This window comes from Rissa tridactyla, chromosome 1 (genome assembly GCF_028500815.1).
Source record: "Rissa tridactyla isolate bRisTri1 chromosome 1, bRisTri1.patW.cur.20221130, whole genome shotgun sequence".
Lineage (NCBI taxonomy): Eukaryota > Metazoa > Chordata > Aves > Charadriiformes > Laridae > Rissa > Rissa tridactyla.
The window spans coordinates 187,301,471-187,321,656 of NC_071466.1; the positions used below are offsets into that span (position 1 = coordinate 187,301,471).

The 20,186-nt window shown below is 39.9% G+C and overlaps 1 protein-coding gene across 3 annotated transcripts in view; it reads right to left on the bottom strand.

The window, feature by feature from the left end:
- PDZRN4 (PDZ domain containing ring finger 4) overlaps nt 1–20,186 on the bottom strand; it is a 249,170-nt gene that overhangs the window by 91,432 nt on the left and 137,552 nt on the right. Inside the window, exon 1 of one of the 3 annotated variants that reach the window (XM_054213682.1) lies at nt 14,061–14,129. The exons of the other annotated variants lie outside the window; for them this stretch is intronic. Coding sequence (XP_054069657.1) covers nt 14,061–14,129 — 69 coding nt within the window. Of the gene's footprint in view, nt 1–14,060; nt 14,130–20,186 lie in introns of those variants that run through there. 3 annotated transcript variants of the gene reach the window in all.

The following is a 20,186-nucleotide window of genomic DNA, read 5'->3' on the forward strand; positions in this document are numbered from 1 at the left end:
CCTATAATGCACTTAACAAAGATCTTGTGTGTCAGGTGCTCTGTGAATGCTAAATAGATTAAAAACTACAGGCCTGTTTCTAAGAATAGGAAGCAAATTGTACCTTGTGCTTCCAGCAGCATACTAGGAAAATCATCTCACCGGAGATGAATTCTGCCTCTCTTCTCCAAATGGGCCAACATAATGCCAATCTATAGGAAGCATGACCTTTTCCTACTGTAAATACAAATCTCCACTTCACTTAAAGTATAGAAGTGTCCTTACTGAAAGGTTTAATTCTGCGTATTGTTTTCCGTAAGCACAATTCTATAGATGCCTGAAATAACAAAGGGAAAAATATCTTACAGCACCTGAAACTTTGGCCAAGCATCTTTACCTTCACTGTGTCTACAGTTACTTACCTGGACAGGGATGACCAACAGAGCCCTATTCTACAAATGCGACCATGAGACCAGCTTGCTTATGGATCGCCCGCAGATCCCATGAGAAAAGCTGAGAGAGACCTGTGTTGTTACTGCAAGTGGTGGCACGTCCTGCTCAGCAGAGGCCAGGGCGATCCTCCCTTCCCTCTACAGAGGCTGAACAAAACCCATGCCAGCACGGGCAGGCAAGGCAAAGCTCCCTGGTGCAACGCTGTATTCGCTTCTTTAATAGCAAGGTAAAAGACATAACCACCCACTGGAAAAAAAACAGCCTACCACAGAAACAAAATTCACGGTATTTTAACTGCAGACAGTCAAGTTTCACTCCACATTGCTGTTCATATTAGTAATGCCAGTGCAATCTGTATTATTCAAGTGACTATACATGTGCTGTGGAGCGGAAAGAAAGCTAGTCAATCAGAATTCAATACTTACTAGTCTTGAACACATCCATACCATACATATAAAATCTCTCACTAGAGGAAGAAAAAAAGGAACCATAAAAGATCTTTTGGTTGAAATGGCTTGAAGAGCCATCTCACTACACTTTGTACACCTGGTGCATTTCATTGTGGATGAATTTGTAAATATATCTTCTAGAATGGCACAAATCTGTCATTCTTTCCTGTCTTTTAGTTGTTGCTGAGGTACAAGCAGCAACACCTAAAATACTTTTTAATTTTGTTTCACCAATGAACAAAGATTGATATGGTAGTCAGAGAATCAAATTAGAAGAAAGAGACAGGAGTAAATATTCTGTCAGTGTAGTACAGTGTTCCTGTGCAATAAAAGGAAATCCAATTTTCTCATCCCTTCTCTTGCATTCAGATTTTCCTCACTACAATAAAAAGCTAAGCATTGCTCAGTGTCTTCCAAATCAAAAACAGGGAAACAATAGCTTTTCTGAAAATCTGTAACCCAAAGCTTAGACTAGCTTCCAACTAAAGCCTCCTGAGGTATGCGGAAGTGGGAGGCTGAGACCTATCGCTTCCCAAGTCACGCTAGAAATTAACAGTACTATTATTTGAATGATGACCTTTCTGCATAGTGCTAAGAAGTGGTTTTGCTTGGCAAGAGAATTTATTCATTGGGACCCATTCCCAGCAGCTGCTGCAGTCATTGCAATCCAGAAGGGTAAGCTGAGATTTCTATCCCACTTCCCACCTTTTTCATATCCCATGAAGACATATGCATGGAAAAAAGTTACCATTATAGGGGTGCAAATTTCACAGCATCAGCTATCTGTTGCATACTTTTGTCCTAAATAAAAGCAAGGGTGCGTTCTACCACCAGTCCCTTTTCCCCAAGTCATCTTAGCACAGAGTGAAAAAGTGGCAATATACCCCCGCGGCATAAAGTTTATGGCCCTGTGTTTACCTTGGGGTTACTTGGTGGTCAAGTGCCTCTAATGTTAAGGGTGACAATGTGCTTGAATAGTCCAGAGCAGTCCTGTGTAAGTAGGACCTGACCAAAGACGCACTGCATTTTTGCATCACTTTCACTCATTTCAGGAGTTAATTATCTGTAAGAATGTTCCTTTAAAATAATGAATCCACTCTCAGCTGGAGGTCAAGTAAGCAACTAAAGACAGCAGGGAAGCTCATAAAGAAATTACAAAATTAAGGTTCTTAAAGTCTTATTTGGCTATTTTAATCTTAATCAAGCTCTTCTTCACAAATTATAGATGTGAATAATTGTCTTTAAAATACAGATAAATAATAACGCAAGTGAATGGCTGCCAATGTGAGAATATTATCCACTTCATAATACACCATTATCCAGTATGAGAAAAATGCTGGACAAAGCAACAGGCTTTGATGTCTATCAAAAATCTCAAATAATTCTAGGTAATGTTGTAGGAAACAATCTCTCAAGACTCAGCTCTCTGCAGCATTTCCCAGCCCCCAGGCCAAACACACTTTGGGAACTTCAGATAGAGCACCAATTAAGCCTAAATTGCCAAGACAAAACATTAATTTCAAGGCAAAATCTAAGAAACTCAAATTCCCGACCCAAAGATTTACAAAACCAAAACATATTTGAGCTTTGCATGGAAATAAGCTTTAATGCGTACTAGTACCACTAGGGAAGCGAACAGCTGCATTCAGCACTTGCTTACGTATCTGCAAGAACATCAGAGTGCCTAAAGGGGCCCATTAAGTTTGCATTTTTGGGGCATGTAGGTGTCCATGGTGAAAGTCCAAATTTGAAAAAAAATTACAGTCTCATTACTACACACAAATGTGAAAGAATGGTTGGCTGCTGTATCAAGAAGGCTGTCATATAAGCTATAAATAATCAGACATACTGATCACTCAGGAGCCTTCACTTTTGCTTTTCCTCTGTGTTTTGTCTTTGGTTGTCAGTAAATATGACATCTATCCTCTCCATTCAGCTGGCTAATGGCCCTCGTCTAACTCTGAAACATTGGACTAGCACTTTGGGAAACCATCTGTATCCGTAAAATAAAGACAAAGCCAATACTACAAAGGCTCTTTTATTTCTAGTCTCCCATTAATTTCCCTGAAGACCTTAGCCTAAGGTGAGCAAGCACATATTACCAAGCAGAACCTTGTGACATCCCACACAAGCGCTCTTCCAGGGCGCAGGAGCTGTGGATGAGCAAAGCCGTGTGGGTCCTTCCTCAGAGGAAAGGCCTGGGCTTGTCAAACATGCCTCCATCCTTCCCTGAGAGGGTATTTAGGCATGCTAGCAATATCTCATGGGCAAGATTACCAGAGGCAGTTGATACATCTAAAAGAGTCTGTATGTTCACTTATTGTCACAAAATTAAAGGAGAAAATATTGACACAAACTTACTGCTCTCGATATAATATCAAAATAAGGGATCTACTGCTAATAAGGATTAATAAAAGTTAAGTAATATAGTTAAAAACAGAAATAACTATTCAATTTACTCTAGACAGCAGTAGAGTCTCATTTGCTCTTTCAAAGGCATAATCAGTTGAAGGGCACATTTTTCTTCTCTTTGTTCTTTCCCATCAATTTTAATGGGTGCAGAACATCAGTCACATGAAATGTAATGGGACAAGAAGATGGATGAGTACATTTGAAGCTACTAGTCACAGGACAGAAAACATCCTGACAAAGTGACACTGGCAGCATAGGGTTCAACAATAGAGCCCAGACAATATTTAGTAAGTGAAACTACAGTGCTACATGATTTGGTATTCTCACTGGGCAAAAATCCCTCCCCTGTCGCTATTCATCATGTTCCCACAGGTCAGACTTTCAAAGACATTCTCCTACTGAACATGACCAAATGACATTTTTAATTCAAGGAAATACATAAATCTGGGGACAAAGAGGTCATTTGGAGATAAATGGGAACAACCTCCTGTATTAGGAACTTAAAACTACTTCATCAAGAAGATATTAAATGCTTTAGTAAGATACACATATAAGATTTGAAATATATTACGCCCACAGGATTAAGGAGACTTTCAATCTATGCTGAACTTATTAACACCAACAGGTCTCCACTACTGATGAACAAGTAGCAAACTCCTCCTATTTTTATTAGTACCTGAAGAAAGCAATACCAATAAATCCATATTTATAATTGTTCCATATTAAAAAACCTCTAACTTGCACAATAAAATAAAATATGTGAATAAAAAAGCAACTTGCCCCATTCGTTATCTGAGAAGAGGTACTGGGGAAATTGCAAAGAAAATTCCAATCAGAACTGGCCTTTAGTGTACAGCAAAGGAAAAAAATGAGTCTTCCAGACCCTTTCTGGACTTTGAGGAAGCATAGGACTCCAGAGCTGTTGGGAAATGCAGGCAGATCAACACTCTACTGCAACGATCCACTTTACCAATAATTGTTAAGTGGATTGATCTAGCATTTTACGATGCTTATTGTGATCACCATCATCATTATTAGATAACACTATTCCGGTTTCTTCATTAGCCATTAGACGAGATGTCTACAGTTAATCTTTAAAGCTTTAAATAATACAGAACTTTATACCAGAAAGGGAAAAAAGAAACCAGGACCTCTTCAAATATACCAAGAATATGCGAGAGCAGAAATTAGAGCCAGACCTCCAAGTCCTGCTGCTGCGCTAAATAGTCCCCATCTCTCAATACGCCACAGTCACCCATCCCGTGGCGTGTGATGTCCAGAAGGCAAAAAGCCAGCTTTTGGCACACTCTCTTCAACAGGGCATCACCTTCTCCGGCATCACAACATACACCGTGCGGGTGATGGTGTATTCTTTTTCTAACAAGCGCCTTGTTGGAAGCTGTTTACACAAACGCTTCATGCTGTATATGCTTTCCTTCTCTCCCACAAGATATGAGACTGCTCTCTAACAAAATCTCTACAAGAAGCGTATACTGGTAAAGATGATTATACATAGGGAGGACTCTCACACCGTAAGCCACATATCTCAGAATGGGAAATCCGGAGAGGACAGGAATTCCACATCAGGAGAAGGTTTGAGGTTTCACAAACAGTACCCACAACTCTGGAAAGAACAAAACATTTTAAGATAAAAGGACACTTGACTCACTTTTGGCTTCCGAATTTCATTCTATATGAAGTAACACACCATTTAAAAAACTACTGAATGTAAGATATGTCAAAAGTTAATAAAATTAAATATTTCACTATGACGGTATATAAATAATATTCAGACATTTCTGGAAATTTCTTTACTATGTTTTTTCTCTAAGAGCACGTTTTGTTGAAATATTTGATTTTTCTATTAAGCATTTTGATTTTGATTTAATTATATTCCTCAGTGAAAAACAATCTAGACACCACACACACTTTCTGGAATTCCCCGTTTATAAACTAATGGGTCTGTGTCTTTCCTGACTGTAAAAGCAGACTACATGACAAATTAAATTAAAAAAATGCATAAAACCATACTGCTATGAGAGATGCCACTCCCACTTTTAGTAACCCTGACCTCCAAGAAAGCATTCCAAACGCTGAGCTTTAACTAATAATTGACCCTTTCTTCCATCTTTTCTTGCCATTAAAATTTGTTTTGAGCTGGCAGTTCATATGCCCACGGATATCGTGAGGAATCTGAATACTTCACATTCTAGCCATGAGGAAGGCGAAGGCCTGAATAATGATTATTCCCTCAGCAGCTTTCCCTGAAAATCCATCACTATAATATGCAAAAAGCACATTACAAATATGATCAAACATATTAACTAGGTCAGTCAATTGTTCTGTTATAGCACAGGTAACTGAAGATAATCCTTTTCTCTGATTTTTTCAGTTGCTCACTCCTCATAAGCGAAGTTCACCCATTCCCATGCTCCTCTTGGTCCTCAGGACAGGGGTCCTGGCACTGCAGTTAATTATCTTTCTGACATTACAGAGCAAGTGAACACCTAATAAGTGTGGGGATCTTTCCCAGGAGCCTCACCAGTGGACACAGAAGCTGCACTGACATTTGCAAGCAAGATGGTCCCTGAAGGCATGTCTGCGGATGTAGGGGAAGAACCTGTGATCCTAGCTAGAAACCAGCCAGGGTCTCAAGTGTGCCGTGACGTGCTGACACAGCCACGTCTGGCTCCTGGTGGCACTGACGTCTGTGGACAAGCCCTGAAAGCCCAGAACCGAGCACCTTCCTCCTCCGTTGGGCCATGCACAGCTGCTAACCCCACATGGGTGGGTCTCAGCCTCACCTCTCGAGCAATGACACCTACTCTAGACATGCAGAAGAATACCAAACCCTCAGGAATTTAGGCTGTTTCTAAACGTTACATTTCAAGTTCATCCCAATTCCTTTCAAATTTCCTAAACTCTAAACTAAACCTGCTAGATATTTGCAAACTTTTCTCACTGATCATGTTAGGCTACTTTTAATGAGAAGTGTTTTCTTCAAAACAGTGTGATTCCAGGAGCTAGGAAATATACCCAACCAACCACCCTCCCAAATACTAAGAGATATGAAACCAAACAGAAAAAATTCTCCAGCTGGACGAGTAAAACAAAACCTAAGTTGTATGTATCTAGACAAATTAAAGATGCTCATAGACTTTTGCAGGTTGGGTCCTCTCAGGTTCAACTCTGACATTAACACACACGAAGCACAGGAACTCTACCTATGAGTTGGTAGTTTGGAAGATCACTCGTTCCACTGTGCTTATGTTGTTTCAGAGGTCAAACTTCATAGACAAAAACCTCTAGGGAATAAACTGCTACCGTACACAATCAGCCCACAAAACAAAGGAAAACGAATGTTTGCTTTGCTTCACTTTGCTGATTATCAGGATTTGCTTCTGTTGGTTTAAACAAAAAAAAAAACCAACACAAAAAACCAGCAAACCAAAACAAAACCTTCCTCCTGGAGGAAAAGGAATGAATTATTTTTTCCACCTGAGAGAAGAAGGATATCTGGAATTTCCTAATTTCCTCAAAGTGAAACAATAAAAACCCACCAAGAGTGAATGTCATGCAAGTTTACATCATCCTATTATGTATCAATGGCCAAACAGCCACACTGTCCTCTGTGTGTCCACACCAATATTTTAAACTTAAATACAAACAACTATAAGAGGTGGTTTTCAGTGTGTTATATGAAGACACAGCAATTCCATCTCTAGGTTCAGGCCATGGCATAGAAATATTTGTAAAATTCACTTTCTGAACCTCTGTTTGTTATCAAAAAAATGATAGATAACCTGTTAACAGTTACTGATCTAATATCCTCTCTTAACAGACCAAGTTTTGTTACAATTATTGAGCGAAGTAAAACATATTACAAGCTTGTTACGCATAAGATAGCAAGTAACTACCTTCACTGCAACCACAAAGTAATCGTATAAAGAATAATCTGCATCTAAATTTTTAAATTCTTTCATGTCTTGATATTTTGAGGTGATGTTTGCAAGCTAGGAAATCCTCTTGCTCTTGAAAAAAATGATCTAGCTATCAGTATCATCAAACTAATTTGCATGAAACTAGAGGATCAGAAAAGCCTTGTGGTTGAAATTAGCCAGTGGGTTCAAAGTTATAGGGTGGAAAAAAAAAATCAGGTACTATTATAAAAAGCTCGTTTCTTTTGAATTAACAGGTCACATACACTCTGAAGTTAAACAGCCTTAAAGGAAAAGAACCAAGAATTTCTTAGTTTCTTTCTTATTTTTATGAGACCTCACCAAATCCCCAGGGGTAGAAGAACCGTTGGTTCTCACCAAGCCCTGCCATACACATCTCCATTAAGCTCTTAGCTCTTGAGAGAAAATTGGTGAAACAACCTACTGTTAATTAATTCTTAACACACTTGGCCCAGTGTCTGTCTGACATTTTAATGTCCCTCCCCTTCAACTAACTACAAAACAAAGATACTGAACCCCTAAAATACGCTTCTTTGGCGGTTATCAGTCTGCGAATGCTCAAGGTAGCAAGATTAGTTTCATCACATCACTGATGTATAAGACTCACATAAAGACATGTTTTGCCTTAGGCCTGAGGATTATACCCATACAGCACACTAGGAAGCAAGCCTCAAGAAAGGATAGCTCTTTAAAAAATGTATAAAAATCTGATCATTAGAAGAATCCTTAATCCCCATTGTTAAATTCAAGATGCAAGGAACAGCAAAACGACGGAGAAAATCATGCTATTCAGTACCTCAGCCACTTTTTTTGTTTTTCGTGGCATTGCATATCCCTGCAGATTACTGATATAATCTTGGTATGGCTTTTTATAGCTGCCTCTGTTGTACCCATCCCCTGAATTCTTATCTCACATACTATTGTCTGCTTTCTTATCTCCTGACTCTTTCTTTATCCTTCCTCTTGAGGTATGCCCAGGAACTATATGCCTTTTACAAGCCTGTAAACAAGGACAGAAGATGAAAGCCTGGCCCCAGTAAAGTCAGCGGCATCACTTCAGAGTTTCCTGGATTTTATCAGAAAAAAAAAAGTATTTTACCACAGGCAGTTGGCGTGCGATCCAAAATAACACTTAGGTACTTGGCATATAATTCATGTGTCACATTCAAAAGAAGGATCCCAAAAAATCCTGCTAACAGGCTTAGGTTTTTAGGAAATGACATGATGACTTCCTTAAATGCCTAGTTGTATGCATGGGTGTCTTTTCTACAGCCACCATCCATTTGGGCAGCCAGAGCTCGTTATTTTAAGCAGCCGACGTGTCCCCAGACCCAAATTCCCATGGCACAATCCTCCAGGACTCCTCAGGGAGCCTTCACACCTAAACATAGCTCTTGTGCTAAGAGCCTAAATCCAGACAAGAGGTGGCCTTTCAGATGTATCTTCTCTTTTAAGCAACTGGCATGCGGTGTCTCAAAGCACAGAGCCAAGGCATGGGTGCCTGGGCCTCTTGGGACAGTACACGATGCTCCCCTGGGCCATGGACTGGCACCCAGCATGGGACCATGAGCTCCTCCACCAGGAGCAAGAGCTCAGTTGTTAGCAATGCCACAACACCGGCGTCTCTTTTTGAGTACAGCCTTCAGAAATGCTGTGGCAATGGGATGAGTTATTTAGATGAAGGCTGCTCAATTATCAGTGTAAAGTAAATAAGCAAGGAAACAGAAGAGCCGGGAAATCTGTGCCTGCTGACCACATAGACCATTTCTTATCTGTAGGAGAAGTCAACTTTTATGAACTTGGTTTTTGAAGTCTTTTCAGTTCAGCAGAGGCTCTTTGAGGAAATTCCAAGGAAGTTTCTAGGACATGGCTAGAAACGTAAGACAAGCTTTACTTGATTATATTTTATACCATAAATACTAACACTACTTATATTCTACTACTACTACTTATACTAATACTACTTATATTCTACTAATATAAGACAGTGCAGCTTTGAGGGCAGCAGAGCTCTAAAATTGTTCAGCTAAACTGAGAGGAAACTGTACTCCTACAAGTTTGTTCACTCCTTCAGCACCTCAAAATTTATTTTTGAACTTTTCAAACAGATAAATCAGTAAATAGAAAAAATAAGCATCAGTGGGTTCTCAATTGTTTTGTTTAAAAATTTAGAGAGGAGCAAGAAGAAAAAGCTAGGAAAATGCAGTCAAATCAAACCAGATCTACTTTTGCTACTGATTTAATTCAACTCAGATAATTCAACTGATTTCCAGACAATTAAATTTAGCACTTTCTCCTCTTATATTCTCCAGAGGTAAAAGTGTCTTTCCAAAGAATTTCTGTTAAAAACAGAACTTAGGTATAAATGGACCCAAAAATGTGTTTGTGCTGATGCAGCACAAGATAGTACTTTCCATTGCTAGTGAAATTCATGAGGAGTGTTTGGAGGTGTCACTGATACACGGCAAACAAAGGTGACACAACAGCTGCCAGCAGGTATCTCCAGAAAAGAATGGGAGCTAACGACAAACACTACACTGAGGAGCTGTCATGTAAATACTTCACATGGCATAAGTACCAAAAATGAATACTAGTGGCTGGAGGTTGGTTCAGAAAGAAAATAAGGATCACGTCATCTAGTCTATTTAATCCTCTGTATAAAACCAAACTTCATCAAGACCAGAGAAGGCAGGACCCAGTGACAAGGAACACTGCTTGGCCTCCAGTCTTCTTTCCTTATTCCAATGCCAGCTATAAGCAGCATCTCCTGAAAAACACAGAAGTGCCTCTGATGTTTCAGTGGGCATGCCTGATGTCTCTCTTGTGAACACCTTTGAATTTGAAGAGATGTACCACTAAAACTCAGTGCTTCAAGTAGCCCAGGGGATACCAAAATGAACATAAAATCAGAACTCTAAACTGGTGAAAATTTGAGCTTTATGCTAATTATGGAAACCAACATGAGAAGCAAACTGCATAATCAGTCTTCAGAGGATTTAAAAACGCTGCAAGCAGGCTCTACTAACATCGCAGGTCAAATATAAAATATAAATGTGCAACCTTCTAGTTTTAATCCCAGCTCCACCACTGACTTTGTGAACCATCCCAGATTGCCTCTGTTTTCCCTTCTAGTTTTTCTCCTTTCTCCCTTTCAATTCTAAGCTCACCTGAGCCAGGACTGCTTCTTAAAATGTAACTCAAAAAAGAAGTTCACACTGGTCTTTGGTTGACCTCCAAAAGTACTGTGTTCTTTCTCTCCATACCCTCTTTTCCTCTGGGTTCACTGCACATTTTGAAAACAAAGCATAAAAATTCCAGCAAACAGAAATTATTTCCATATGAAATACTGCAGAATTCTGTGAAAAATTTGCATTTCCTTGGGTGTCACACAACCCTATTAAAGACCACTGCTGATGATTGATCAGATGGTGCTCCAGTTTCATTCTCTCCACTCACCATATTTCTCTGATTCTTTCCCCTAAAGGATAATAGTCCTCATCAAGCAGCTAACAAATGACTTGAACTCACTTCTTTCATGCCAGCAGTGCAAGAAAAAAATCAGCTGTGAATGGCAGAGATCTCCTCCTAATGGACACGAGCATACACCAGGTCCCACCTTCTCTAAGTGACTTGCTGTAGACTTCCTGGCTGCACTTTCATTAGCTGAATCCTGCTTATACAGCACACAGGAAATAATTACAAAGTGCTCCATGAAGTAGCATGTAGGGGCCGTAAATTTCAAATTGAGACATCTTCCATTTCTCCACCAGTAGGTGTATGGAGAAGAGGACTTGGGGGGGGTGCTATGCCTGATACCCTCTCACAGTGAAGTCAAGAAGCAAAGTGGAGCCGTCCTTGCATCCTGAGGACAGGCGAAGAGGCACTCTGAAGCACAAGGGTGCTTCACCAATGCGTCGTGGTATCTCAAAAGCTTTCATTCTTAAAACATGACTCTTCTGACATTTTGTTTTAATCCCAGTCTGCACGTGCAAGACAAAGTTATCAAAATAAAAGTCTCCATCATGCGAGCAAATGCTGGTTTTGGAGAGGGCCACCATGGTCTGCTATCTCAGGGAAAGGCAAACGAGCCTGGAGGAAGGGGGTGGGGGAAAGAGCAAGGAATTATACATATTCTAATGATGTCTTCATTTCCCAGCAGCTCCACAACAAAAAAGCTCTCCGGTGCTGAGTCTGACCTCACTACAAACAGTAGCAAAATACACGCCTCCCTCTAAGCGCCTGCATGGTTTTCCTCTGCAAACACGTTTTCCTTTGTTTATTGTATTTTTTAAGCACATGAGGGCACAGACCACACACAGTATCAGGTAGCCCAGCATGGGAAAGGTGAGAGATGAGGCTAGGATTGCTTCTTTATATGAATATAAATTAATCTATCTCATCCACATATGCTAGTGAGCCACAGCTCATCCTCAGTCAGTTCATGTCCCTCACAGGCTAACTTCTCCCTAGCTCTCCAGAAATCATGCAGATGAAAGAGCCAAGGCTGTGGTATAGGAATTACAGGACTGGAGAGTTAAAAAGGCATTTGCAAATCAAGTAGTAACGCCTGCCTTGGCTTAATTTAATGTATCATATTCTGCTGCTGCTCCCACCCATAGCAGCAGGTCCGTATTGTACACAGAAGCAGTTGTGGTGCGAGACACTACCCCGTCTCTACTGTAGCACCTGGTTAAAAATATGCTCGGTATCCTTTGGGCTCTGACCTGTATACACTGAAACAAAGATAGGGATGAGTTTACAGATGAACACAGGATCTGGCAGCGAGCACACTAAGTCATTTCTCTGCTCTCCTTCTGCACCTTATCAGTGACATTTCCCTAACAGCACAAGATGCAGCACCAGGCTCACTCACTGCGTTTCAGCTCCCCAAGGAAACCTGTCAGATCCTCCCAGGGATTACACTTTATCTGGCAAGCACCAGAGTAAAAAGCGAAAGCATTCGTTCATTTTGTACCTTGGTTGTTCGCATCCACAGACACTCCAACTCAACAGCAGAGAAGGTAACAGATAAAGTGTAGGATTTCTCTAGAATCTCTTTAAAAACCCCACCTTTGGGTTTGCTGATCATTTCAACAGCATTTATTACTAGGCAACATTACTGCAAGGAATATTTTGAAAAAGCAGCCGCTGTAAACCAGGCACAGCCTCTTTTTCCTTACACACGTGCAGCCCTTTAAGAAACGTCTAATTCCCTTCATAGCACAACCTGCATTTCTTATTCCCTGGCACAGAATTCCATTTTACACTTTCAGATCAGTTTGGCAATCCGGAGCTGGGGAGGGGGAAGGGAGGAGAGGGAAACGTGCTGCTACGCTTTTCCCTGTGCTATTGCTGTAAGGAAACATGATGATGGGATTACAACTAACTACTGAACTAAAGGGAAGTGTTCCACCTAGAGACCGTCTTCACCAGGCAAAGCAACGGGCAGGTTACCTGCAAACGGACACTCTTTCAGGACTGAATATGCCTGCTGGTTCTGTGGTAAAAAATGATGCAGAGGCATTGCCCCCAGTAGTAATTAACAATGTTAATCTTCTTCTTCCTCTCTATGGTGATAAAAAGAGTCATTTTTATATTTAATTAATGCAGAGGATCATTTTGGAAACTGGCTAATGAGGCTCTGATCACATTACCATGAAAATGTGCATTAACACTGCAACTGAGGAGGCTGCTTCATGTGCAGAGAATCCACTTTGTAATTAGCCCACTGTGAAATGAATCACGTCAGGAGGAACTCGGAGGGAACCGGTCGGCAACGGGCACTTAGCTGCTGCTGTGCCAATAGACCACCAACACCGTAAGCTGTTTTTTCTCCTCCGCGCTGCCTGTCAGCAGCAGCGCGGTCCAAAACTGCAAGCGCTCAGCCTCCGTCAACGGCAATGTGTCAAAGCCAGGACAAATTACAGAGAGGGAGAGAACAGATGCTGAAAGGCACTAAACTTTAGTATGTGGGGGTCCGCTGCGCCAAGAGGAAAAACCAAACAAAAAGCTGCAAATCAAATACTGATTCAATAGGATCCGAGCAAAAATTATGGGCTATTATGGTAAGTGCTTATTTCGTCTTATCTTATTCTGAAGGAGCTGGGGACAGGTTAGCAGCACACTGCTACACTGCTACTCACGCTGCTATGACGCTGAAAGAGACACCAAAATATCTAGATGGGATTAAGATCTTTGTCTAGTAGTAAACAGAAATAACACACACACAATGAATGAACAAGCAGCACACCTCACTCGTGGAAACCCTGTTGTACTCAGTACCTGTCTAAAGGTGACAAGCACGTTTCAGAATCATTTCAATTTTAATTAATTAATCTGAAAATTTAACATACTTAAACGTACGGCACGGACATGCCATAAAAAACTTTGTTCCTTAACTTGGAAATAACCTGAGATCACAGACCTACCACTTGCAAAGGCAGCAGTGCAACTTATCTGAAATCAGTCTTATTACCAAAGCCAAGGGCTCCCTTAAAACATCACCGATACGGTTCAGTGAGACTGCTGCTATATGACTGACATCTTGGCAGAAGATGCACAAAAATGTTAAAAGAATCCCACAGGAAGTCATCTGAAGGGGGAGTGGCAAACGAGCAGAAAACAACAGGCACCCAAAATACTAATAATTACCAACACCAATACCACCCCCCCCCCAACAACTCAGCTAGCAATTTTGCAAAGGGAAAAAAAAAAAAAAGGCAAAGCAAAACAAAAGCATCTCTACTTACTCTCTGTAAAGAACACACATTTTTACTCTGGAGATGCTGGTAATATCCTCTGCACTCACCTGTGAAACTTCATAGAGCAGTTTGTAGTGCTCCTCTCTCTTCTGAAAAGTGCACAGATTGCAGCCCATCCTAATAAGCAAGACAAGAGCACAGCCTCCAATTTCTCCAGCACTGAAAGGCAAATGCACTGACAGGGAATCACCCTCCAGACTTGAGTACTGTTTTTCATCAGTCACTCCAGCCCCGAAACACAGGCACACCACTGTACGCTGGAAGCGCGAGGCAGGGCAGTGTGTAGCAGCATGCTCTTCTTCCCTTTCCCTAACTATCTTACACTCACGTATACACACACACAGAGTTTCGACTCAGTTCATGGCAACACTCCCCCTGTCTCTGCATCAGTGCACATGACTACACAGATTCTCACTCATGAATATTAATAGCCTCTCATTGATTATTTATGACAGAACGTGTTAGCGGGGAGGGGTGTCATAGCTGCTGCTGATGACAGATGAATATTCACTAATTAAGAAGCAAATGTACTGTGGTTAAACAAAATTCACTTGTGTCAATACCATCTCTGTTTATTAAGGTTAGAGGGACTAAGCCTCATGTATTTCAGCCACACTCGCCTTAATTTTTACAGTAATTGTGAGACTAATTCATGAATGGGGGTGGGAAAGGCACAAGCCAAGTCTTATGTTAGGTCTCCACCTTGTGCAACAGGGATCATGGAATACATTTACAGTATTTGCAAGCATTTTAGGAGAGTGCTTGTGAAACCTGAGCTGATGTTGCTAAAAATTTAAAGCAAAGAAGGAAGGAGAGAAAATTAACCCACATGGCTATACTGCTAGCTTCACCTTCAACACTGCCAAATTTAGGCAAAATTCCACTGTACTCATAAAAGGCACGAGTCTACAACAACTCATCATACATATCCAGTATATGCAGAAACGCAGGTGTGCCTGATCTGGTGCTTTTTACATACATACACACATTGTACTGTTTATTAAATAATCTCACATGCAAGTCTCTTCCGGCATGTAAAAGTTTAATAGTAGTCATAGCCCCAATCTCTGAGAAACTCAACAGATATACCCTCTTATACTCCTAGATATCACAGCTTTTATCATAACATGCCATTATATCTAATTTTACTATTTGTAAATTAGATTTTAATGGCTCCACAATTCTCACTGTGTGTATAAAGGCAAGGATGCATTTAAAATTAAACCCACATGTTAAATGGTAAGGCCAATGGAAATCACACTCAATTCCAGGCTGACATTAATTCCTATATTGTATATCATGTAATCCCTTGGTAGTTGTGTAAGATAAAAAAGTCCAAGCCATGACAAACCAGGACAGAAAATAAAAAAAAGTTGCTTTTGTTTTATCACTCCTTTCTCAGCAACTCTGCTAATCGAGAACTACGTCCTTCTTCCAAAGCATCTTTAATCTGGAAGGGTTAGCAGGTGGGATCCAAAGCAGAAATAATTACTTGGAAACCAATGAAACCAGTTAGTTAAGATTGACACTGGGCCCTAAAGAGTTGTAATTACTAAGCACTGATGTACAGCTACCATTTTTTTTTTTGGGTGCAGTTTCCTAAAAGTGCTTTGTCAAACATTTAAAATCGATAACAGGAAATGATTCTAATGAACACTAATTGTTAACAAATTGGCTTTGCATCTAGCAGCACCTCAAACACCACCAACGTCGGGTAGCAAGCAGATCAACAATCATGTGCTGCTTATCAGTCCTGCCCCTTGGGATGCAATAATCCGATTTTCTGGGCCTTAATTTTACCTAACAGCCGGGATGAAAGCCAAGCAGAGAAACCTACAGGAAAAAACAGACCATTACCGCGAACTCTGCATATTAGTAAAGTTTGCTAGAACCTCTATGTAAATTACAGATAGGTTGAGACGAAATCTTAATTAAATTTCATCTCCTTTAATAAATGAGCAGAGTCAGAAGGAATCAAATAATGACCATTAACAGAGCAAGCTCTTCTCGTATCAGCTTCCAGCACTGTTCTGAAGCATAACATTAAGACTAATTTTTATTTGGTGGAAGAACCTGAGCAGGCAGGTTTGGTTCTGCACTTTCCCAAAGTCCAAGAGTTTCCAAGCTGAACCACAGAGGTGGGTTCATCGTTGTTAGAAAGAATCAGCCTGTGTTCTCCTCCACACGCCCATGAGATGCTGTTCATGCTGAGAGGTTTAAACCCATGAAGGAAACATCAACTCAGTCTTTGAAGGTTTCTATATTGTGAGGTGCAGAAGGATTCTCAGATGTGTAAATTTTGAACTTAAGAAAGTCAGACCAATGAACTAGACAACAGTCCTGCACGGACAACCATGCCCTCTTTCGATAACAGTGTTCTCCCCTTCTACTGACACAACTTCTTCCTCTGACACATACGCAGTCTGAAAGCTGAACTACACTCATAAAAGGAGACATGATTTGCCCTGATGTATTTTTGATGGTGCCTTAAAATTAGTTCTGAAGAAAAAGGGGGGGGAAAGGATATATTACTACAGGAATCCAGTTGTATAGGTACAAGAAACAAACAACAACAAAGAAAAACCCAGACAAAATAAGCAATGGAAAACTGCAGTTAATCTTTCAGCAGTTTCCCCTGACAGTCTCTTTTTTCATTGCTCTTCCTCTGGTTCTTTTGTTTCCTTCTCTGAAGCCGACATAGGCTTCTCCATTCATTTATCAAGTGCCTGCCCTCTGCCCATACAGAGAGTAAAAAGGTTCTGTCTTCAGTGTCTGCGGCCGCTAATGCGCACAGTCTGCAGGGCTGAAGAGATTTATTTGAGAAGGAAAGGTGCACTTCCAGGTTCTTGAGCTCCATCTAAACATGCTGCTTTGATTTTACATGTGGTCAAAATACCAAACTTTGTGCAGCACAGAATGACATTCAAGGCAAAACTTGACTGAACCGATGACTAAAATGAAATACATGATGTGCTTTGGTCAAGTTGAATTTGATGTTGGTGAGAAAATAAGCTCGCTCTTTCCTTCCTTCTCTCCCTTCTCTTAATCCCCCTCTAACATAAAATTTGTAGCAAAAGGGACCAAAAAGGTACTAAAACATAATCAAGTAATTCTTATTCTACATGTAATTCAAAGATATTTGAATAATTCAATGCTTTTCTTGATTGTGGAGTTCTCCATGTTCATCACCTACAATTTAATGTTACCGTAAAGACTAAAATCATAATTTATAGTCAAACCAGGAATGTAGTAATGCAAAGGGATGGAGTTTAATTTTAAGAGAGTTACAGCAAAATTTCTGTTAACTTTTTCAAACAAGGTGCCCTTGTTTAGGTCCCTTAATTCACTTTAAGTATCTAGGAGATGACTTACACTTTTGGTGTATGGTTTCCTCACTGAAGTATAGAAGTGTCTAACTATAAGCACGCATGATTGAGAGTTTATCATAGCAAAAAATTCAAGGCAACGACACTGCAAATTAAAGGCCACTCACTCCTTTGTATCATCTTTATCACACAGCTAAAGGACATGTAATAAAATATAACGTTCATTTTAAGTGAGGATAGTGAGGTTGTTGGACCAAATTCAGTGGTAAAACCCAATGAGGCAAACACGGAATTCCAAATTTCCTTTGCATGCCCTTGAATTCACACTCTCCTCCTGAATTTACCAACCCCATTGCATTTACTCCACATAAATTTTGAAGAATTCCCAAAAATTGAGCTCACAGAATAGATGGCAATGCAATTTATAGGCTGCATACCTGTAAAACAAAAACATCGTAAGAAAAAGAGAGTTGGAGAAACCCTTTGCTTATCCCCACTGTCCCAAACAAAGGCTCAAACTCATAAGACTTGACCTCAGTCTGGCCAGATGTTTTAGTTCATGGTGATAATTAGTGTTTTCCGTAAAGTCTCAGCTGCTGGAATCAGGTGACCGTGTATGTCCATCAGTTTGCATATTAGAAAACCAAGGAATTTTCCAGCCCTATGATTGCAGAGAAAAACTTAAAAACCTTCAGTAAACGTAACTCAAGGACTCAGAATTTGCATACAAACTAACCAGCTTGAACTCTAAAATAACATAATGTATATTACTCGGTAGGCTAAATGAAGGTGCAAACCATGGAAGTATAGAGTCATTGAAATAGGCTTAGGCTCCAATAAAATGGATTTTTCCAAATACTGGAAAACTCAACTGCACTCCCTACAAAAGATACATGAACATCTAATTCAAGGTAAAAATGCACTATATGTTTTACACAAACACCAGAACACACTTACAAAATGCATGATTAAAAAAAGTAAGAATGTGTACCTACAGTAAAATGCAATATTCGCAGGAACAATAATTTATGTCCATAGGAAAGACACTTGTTTAAACTTATACCCTTTAGCACAGACATTGAGACTTCATGCACTGCTCAAAGTCACAGCAAGAATAAGGGTGGTAGGAGGAAAGTCAGGACGTGGAATTCCCATGTTCTGTACTTTCCAGGAGGATTGTAATTTATCTGAAGACTATTTAGGTCTACCTGATTGCAAATCAAATGAAGTCCACAAGTGGAATCTTCCATTAGGCTCAGATACCTCCTGGAAGGTACAGAGTACCTACAACATCATATGAAACAAGTCCAACAAGTCCAGTCTATTGATTTTTATTTTTTTTCCATCCGTGGTTAAATTGACACAGATCTATGGGATTCCTAGTCCAAAATGTAAATACATGTCTAGAGAGAAATGGAAAGCAAGCACATGAGGAACCTTCTCTGCCATGATTGCTTACAACACAAGAGCTACTTATCCCTTTTGTTCTACACAGAAAATTAAAATAAAAAACAAACGAAGCACTGTTTATTTACCACTCCCATACGAATGGGCTTGCTAGCTTTCTTTGTGAAAAGTACCATTCCTTTACCAGGTCTACAGGACAAACTTCAGACTTCTCAGATACCTTTTTTTCTCGTTTCTTTCTCAAAGTTTTATCCAGGATATTCTTTTTGTAGGTTTTTACTCTGAGTGGCTTCCTTATAGTTTCTTAAACTGCTGCTATAATCAATTACAGAAGTGTTGCAGAACACCAAATGATGCCTATACTGAATTTTAAGGCATTTGAAATACATAAAGACAAGTGACGTGTGTCAGTTAAATCAAGAAATCGGTCAATGCTGTCCATAAGAGTCCCCTCTAAACTAAAGACTTCGTTAACAAATTCTAAGAGAAACTGGACTTCTCTTGACTTTGTTTACCTCATCAGTTAATTAAAATGAAACTATCTGACGCATGTTTACTTTTTTTTAACTATGTGATCACGTGAAACCAGACTGATAATTCTTTACTGCACTATAGAATTTGAACACTATGGAGTGTACAGAGTAGAATTACTCATAAATAAGCTTGAAAGGATTTAAAGGAAAAGACAAAATTTTATTCAGGATAGACAAATGTAAAGCGGCAGAATAGAGTTGTAGAAAAAAACTCGGATTATAGATAAATTGGGATATTAAGTCCTGTGTCAATAAACATTAAATAATGCACTTAGGGAACATTGCTAAAATATCTAGATTTGTGGTCTCTAAAGCAGTTATTTCTACTCAGAAAATAGATCTGGACTTGTGGATAGTTTCCTTGAACTACAGGTTCAATGCTTATCCACAGTAAGAAGTCAAGCAGAATGTGAGGAATTTTAGGAAAAGGCTGACAACAGAGCAGCAACTATCATCATGAAACTGCACAGACCCCAGCAATATCCACATTTGAATACAGCCAGCAGTCCTGGTCTTTCCATCTCTAAATCATTTAATGGAAATGGAAGAGCTATGAAGAATAGACGAGAAACACAGATGTGTAATAGTTCACTTTCCCTGCATCTTTCATCTTAATCTATAATTTTTCCCCTCATACGGAAGCCATTCCTTCTCACATTACACAATGAAATAATCAGACAATACATTTAAAGCAACAAAAGGCAGTCTGGATTTTTTTTTTTTCCAAGTAATTTGACTGTGGAACTCATTACTAAAACTCGCTGGAATCAAAAAGCAGAAAAGGGTTCAAAAAGGTATTAGACAACTTTACGACAGGTAACTGTCAGTAGTCATCTGCCTGCTTAGGAAGCCCGTAATTCACCCACTCCTGGGAGCTATGAGAGCAAGTACAGCAGCGAGGTTTCTC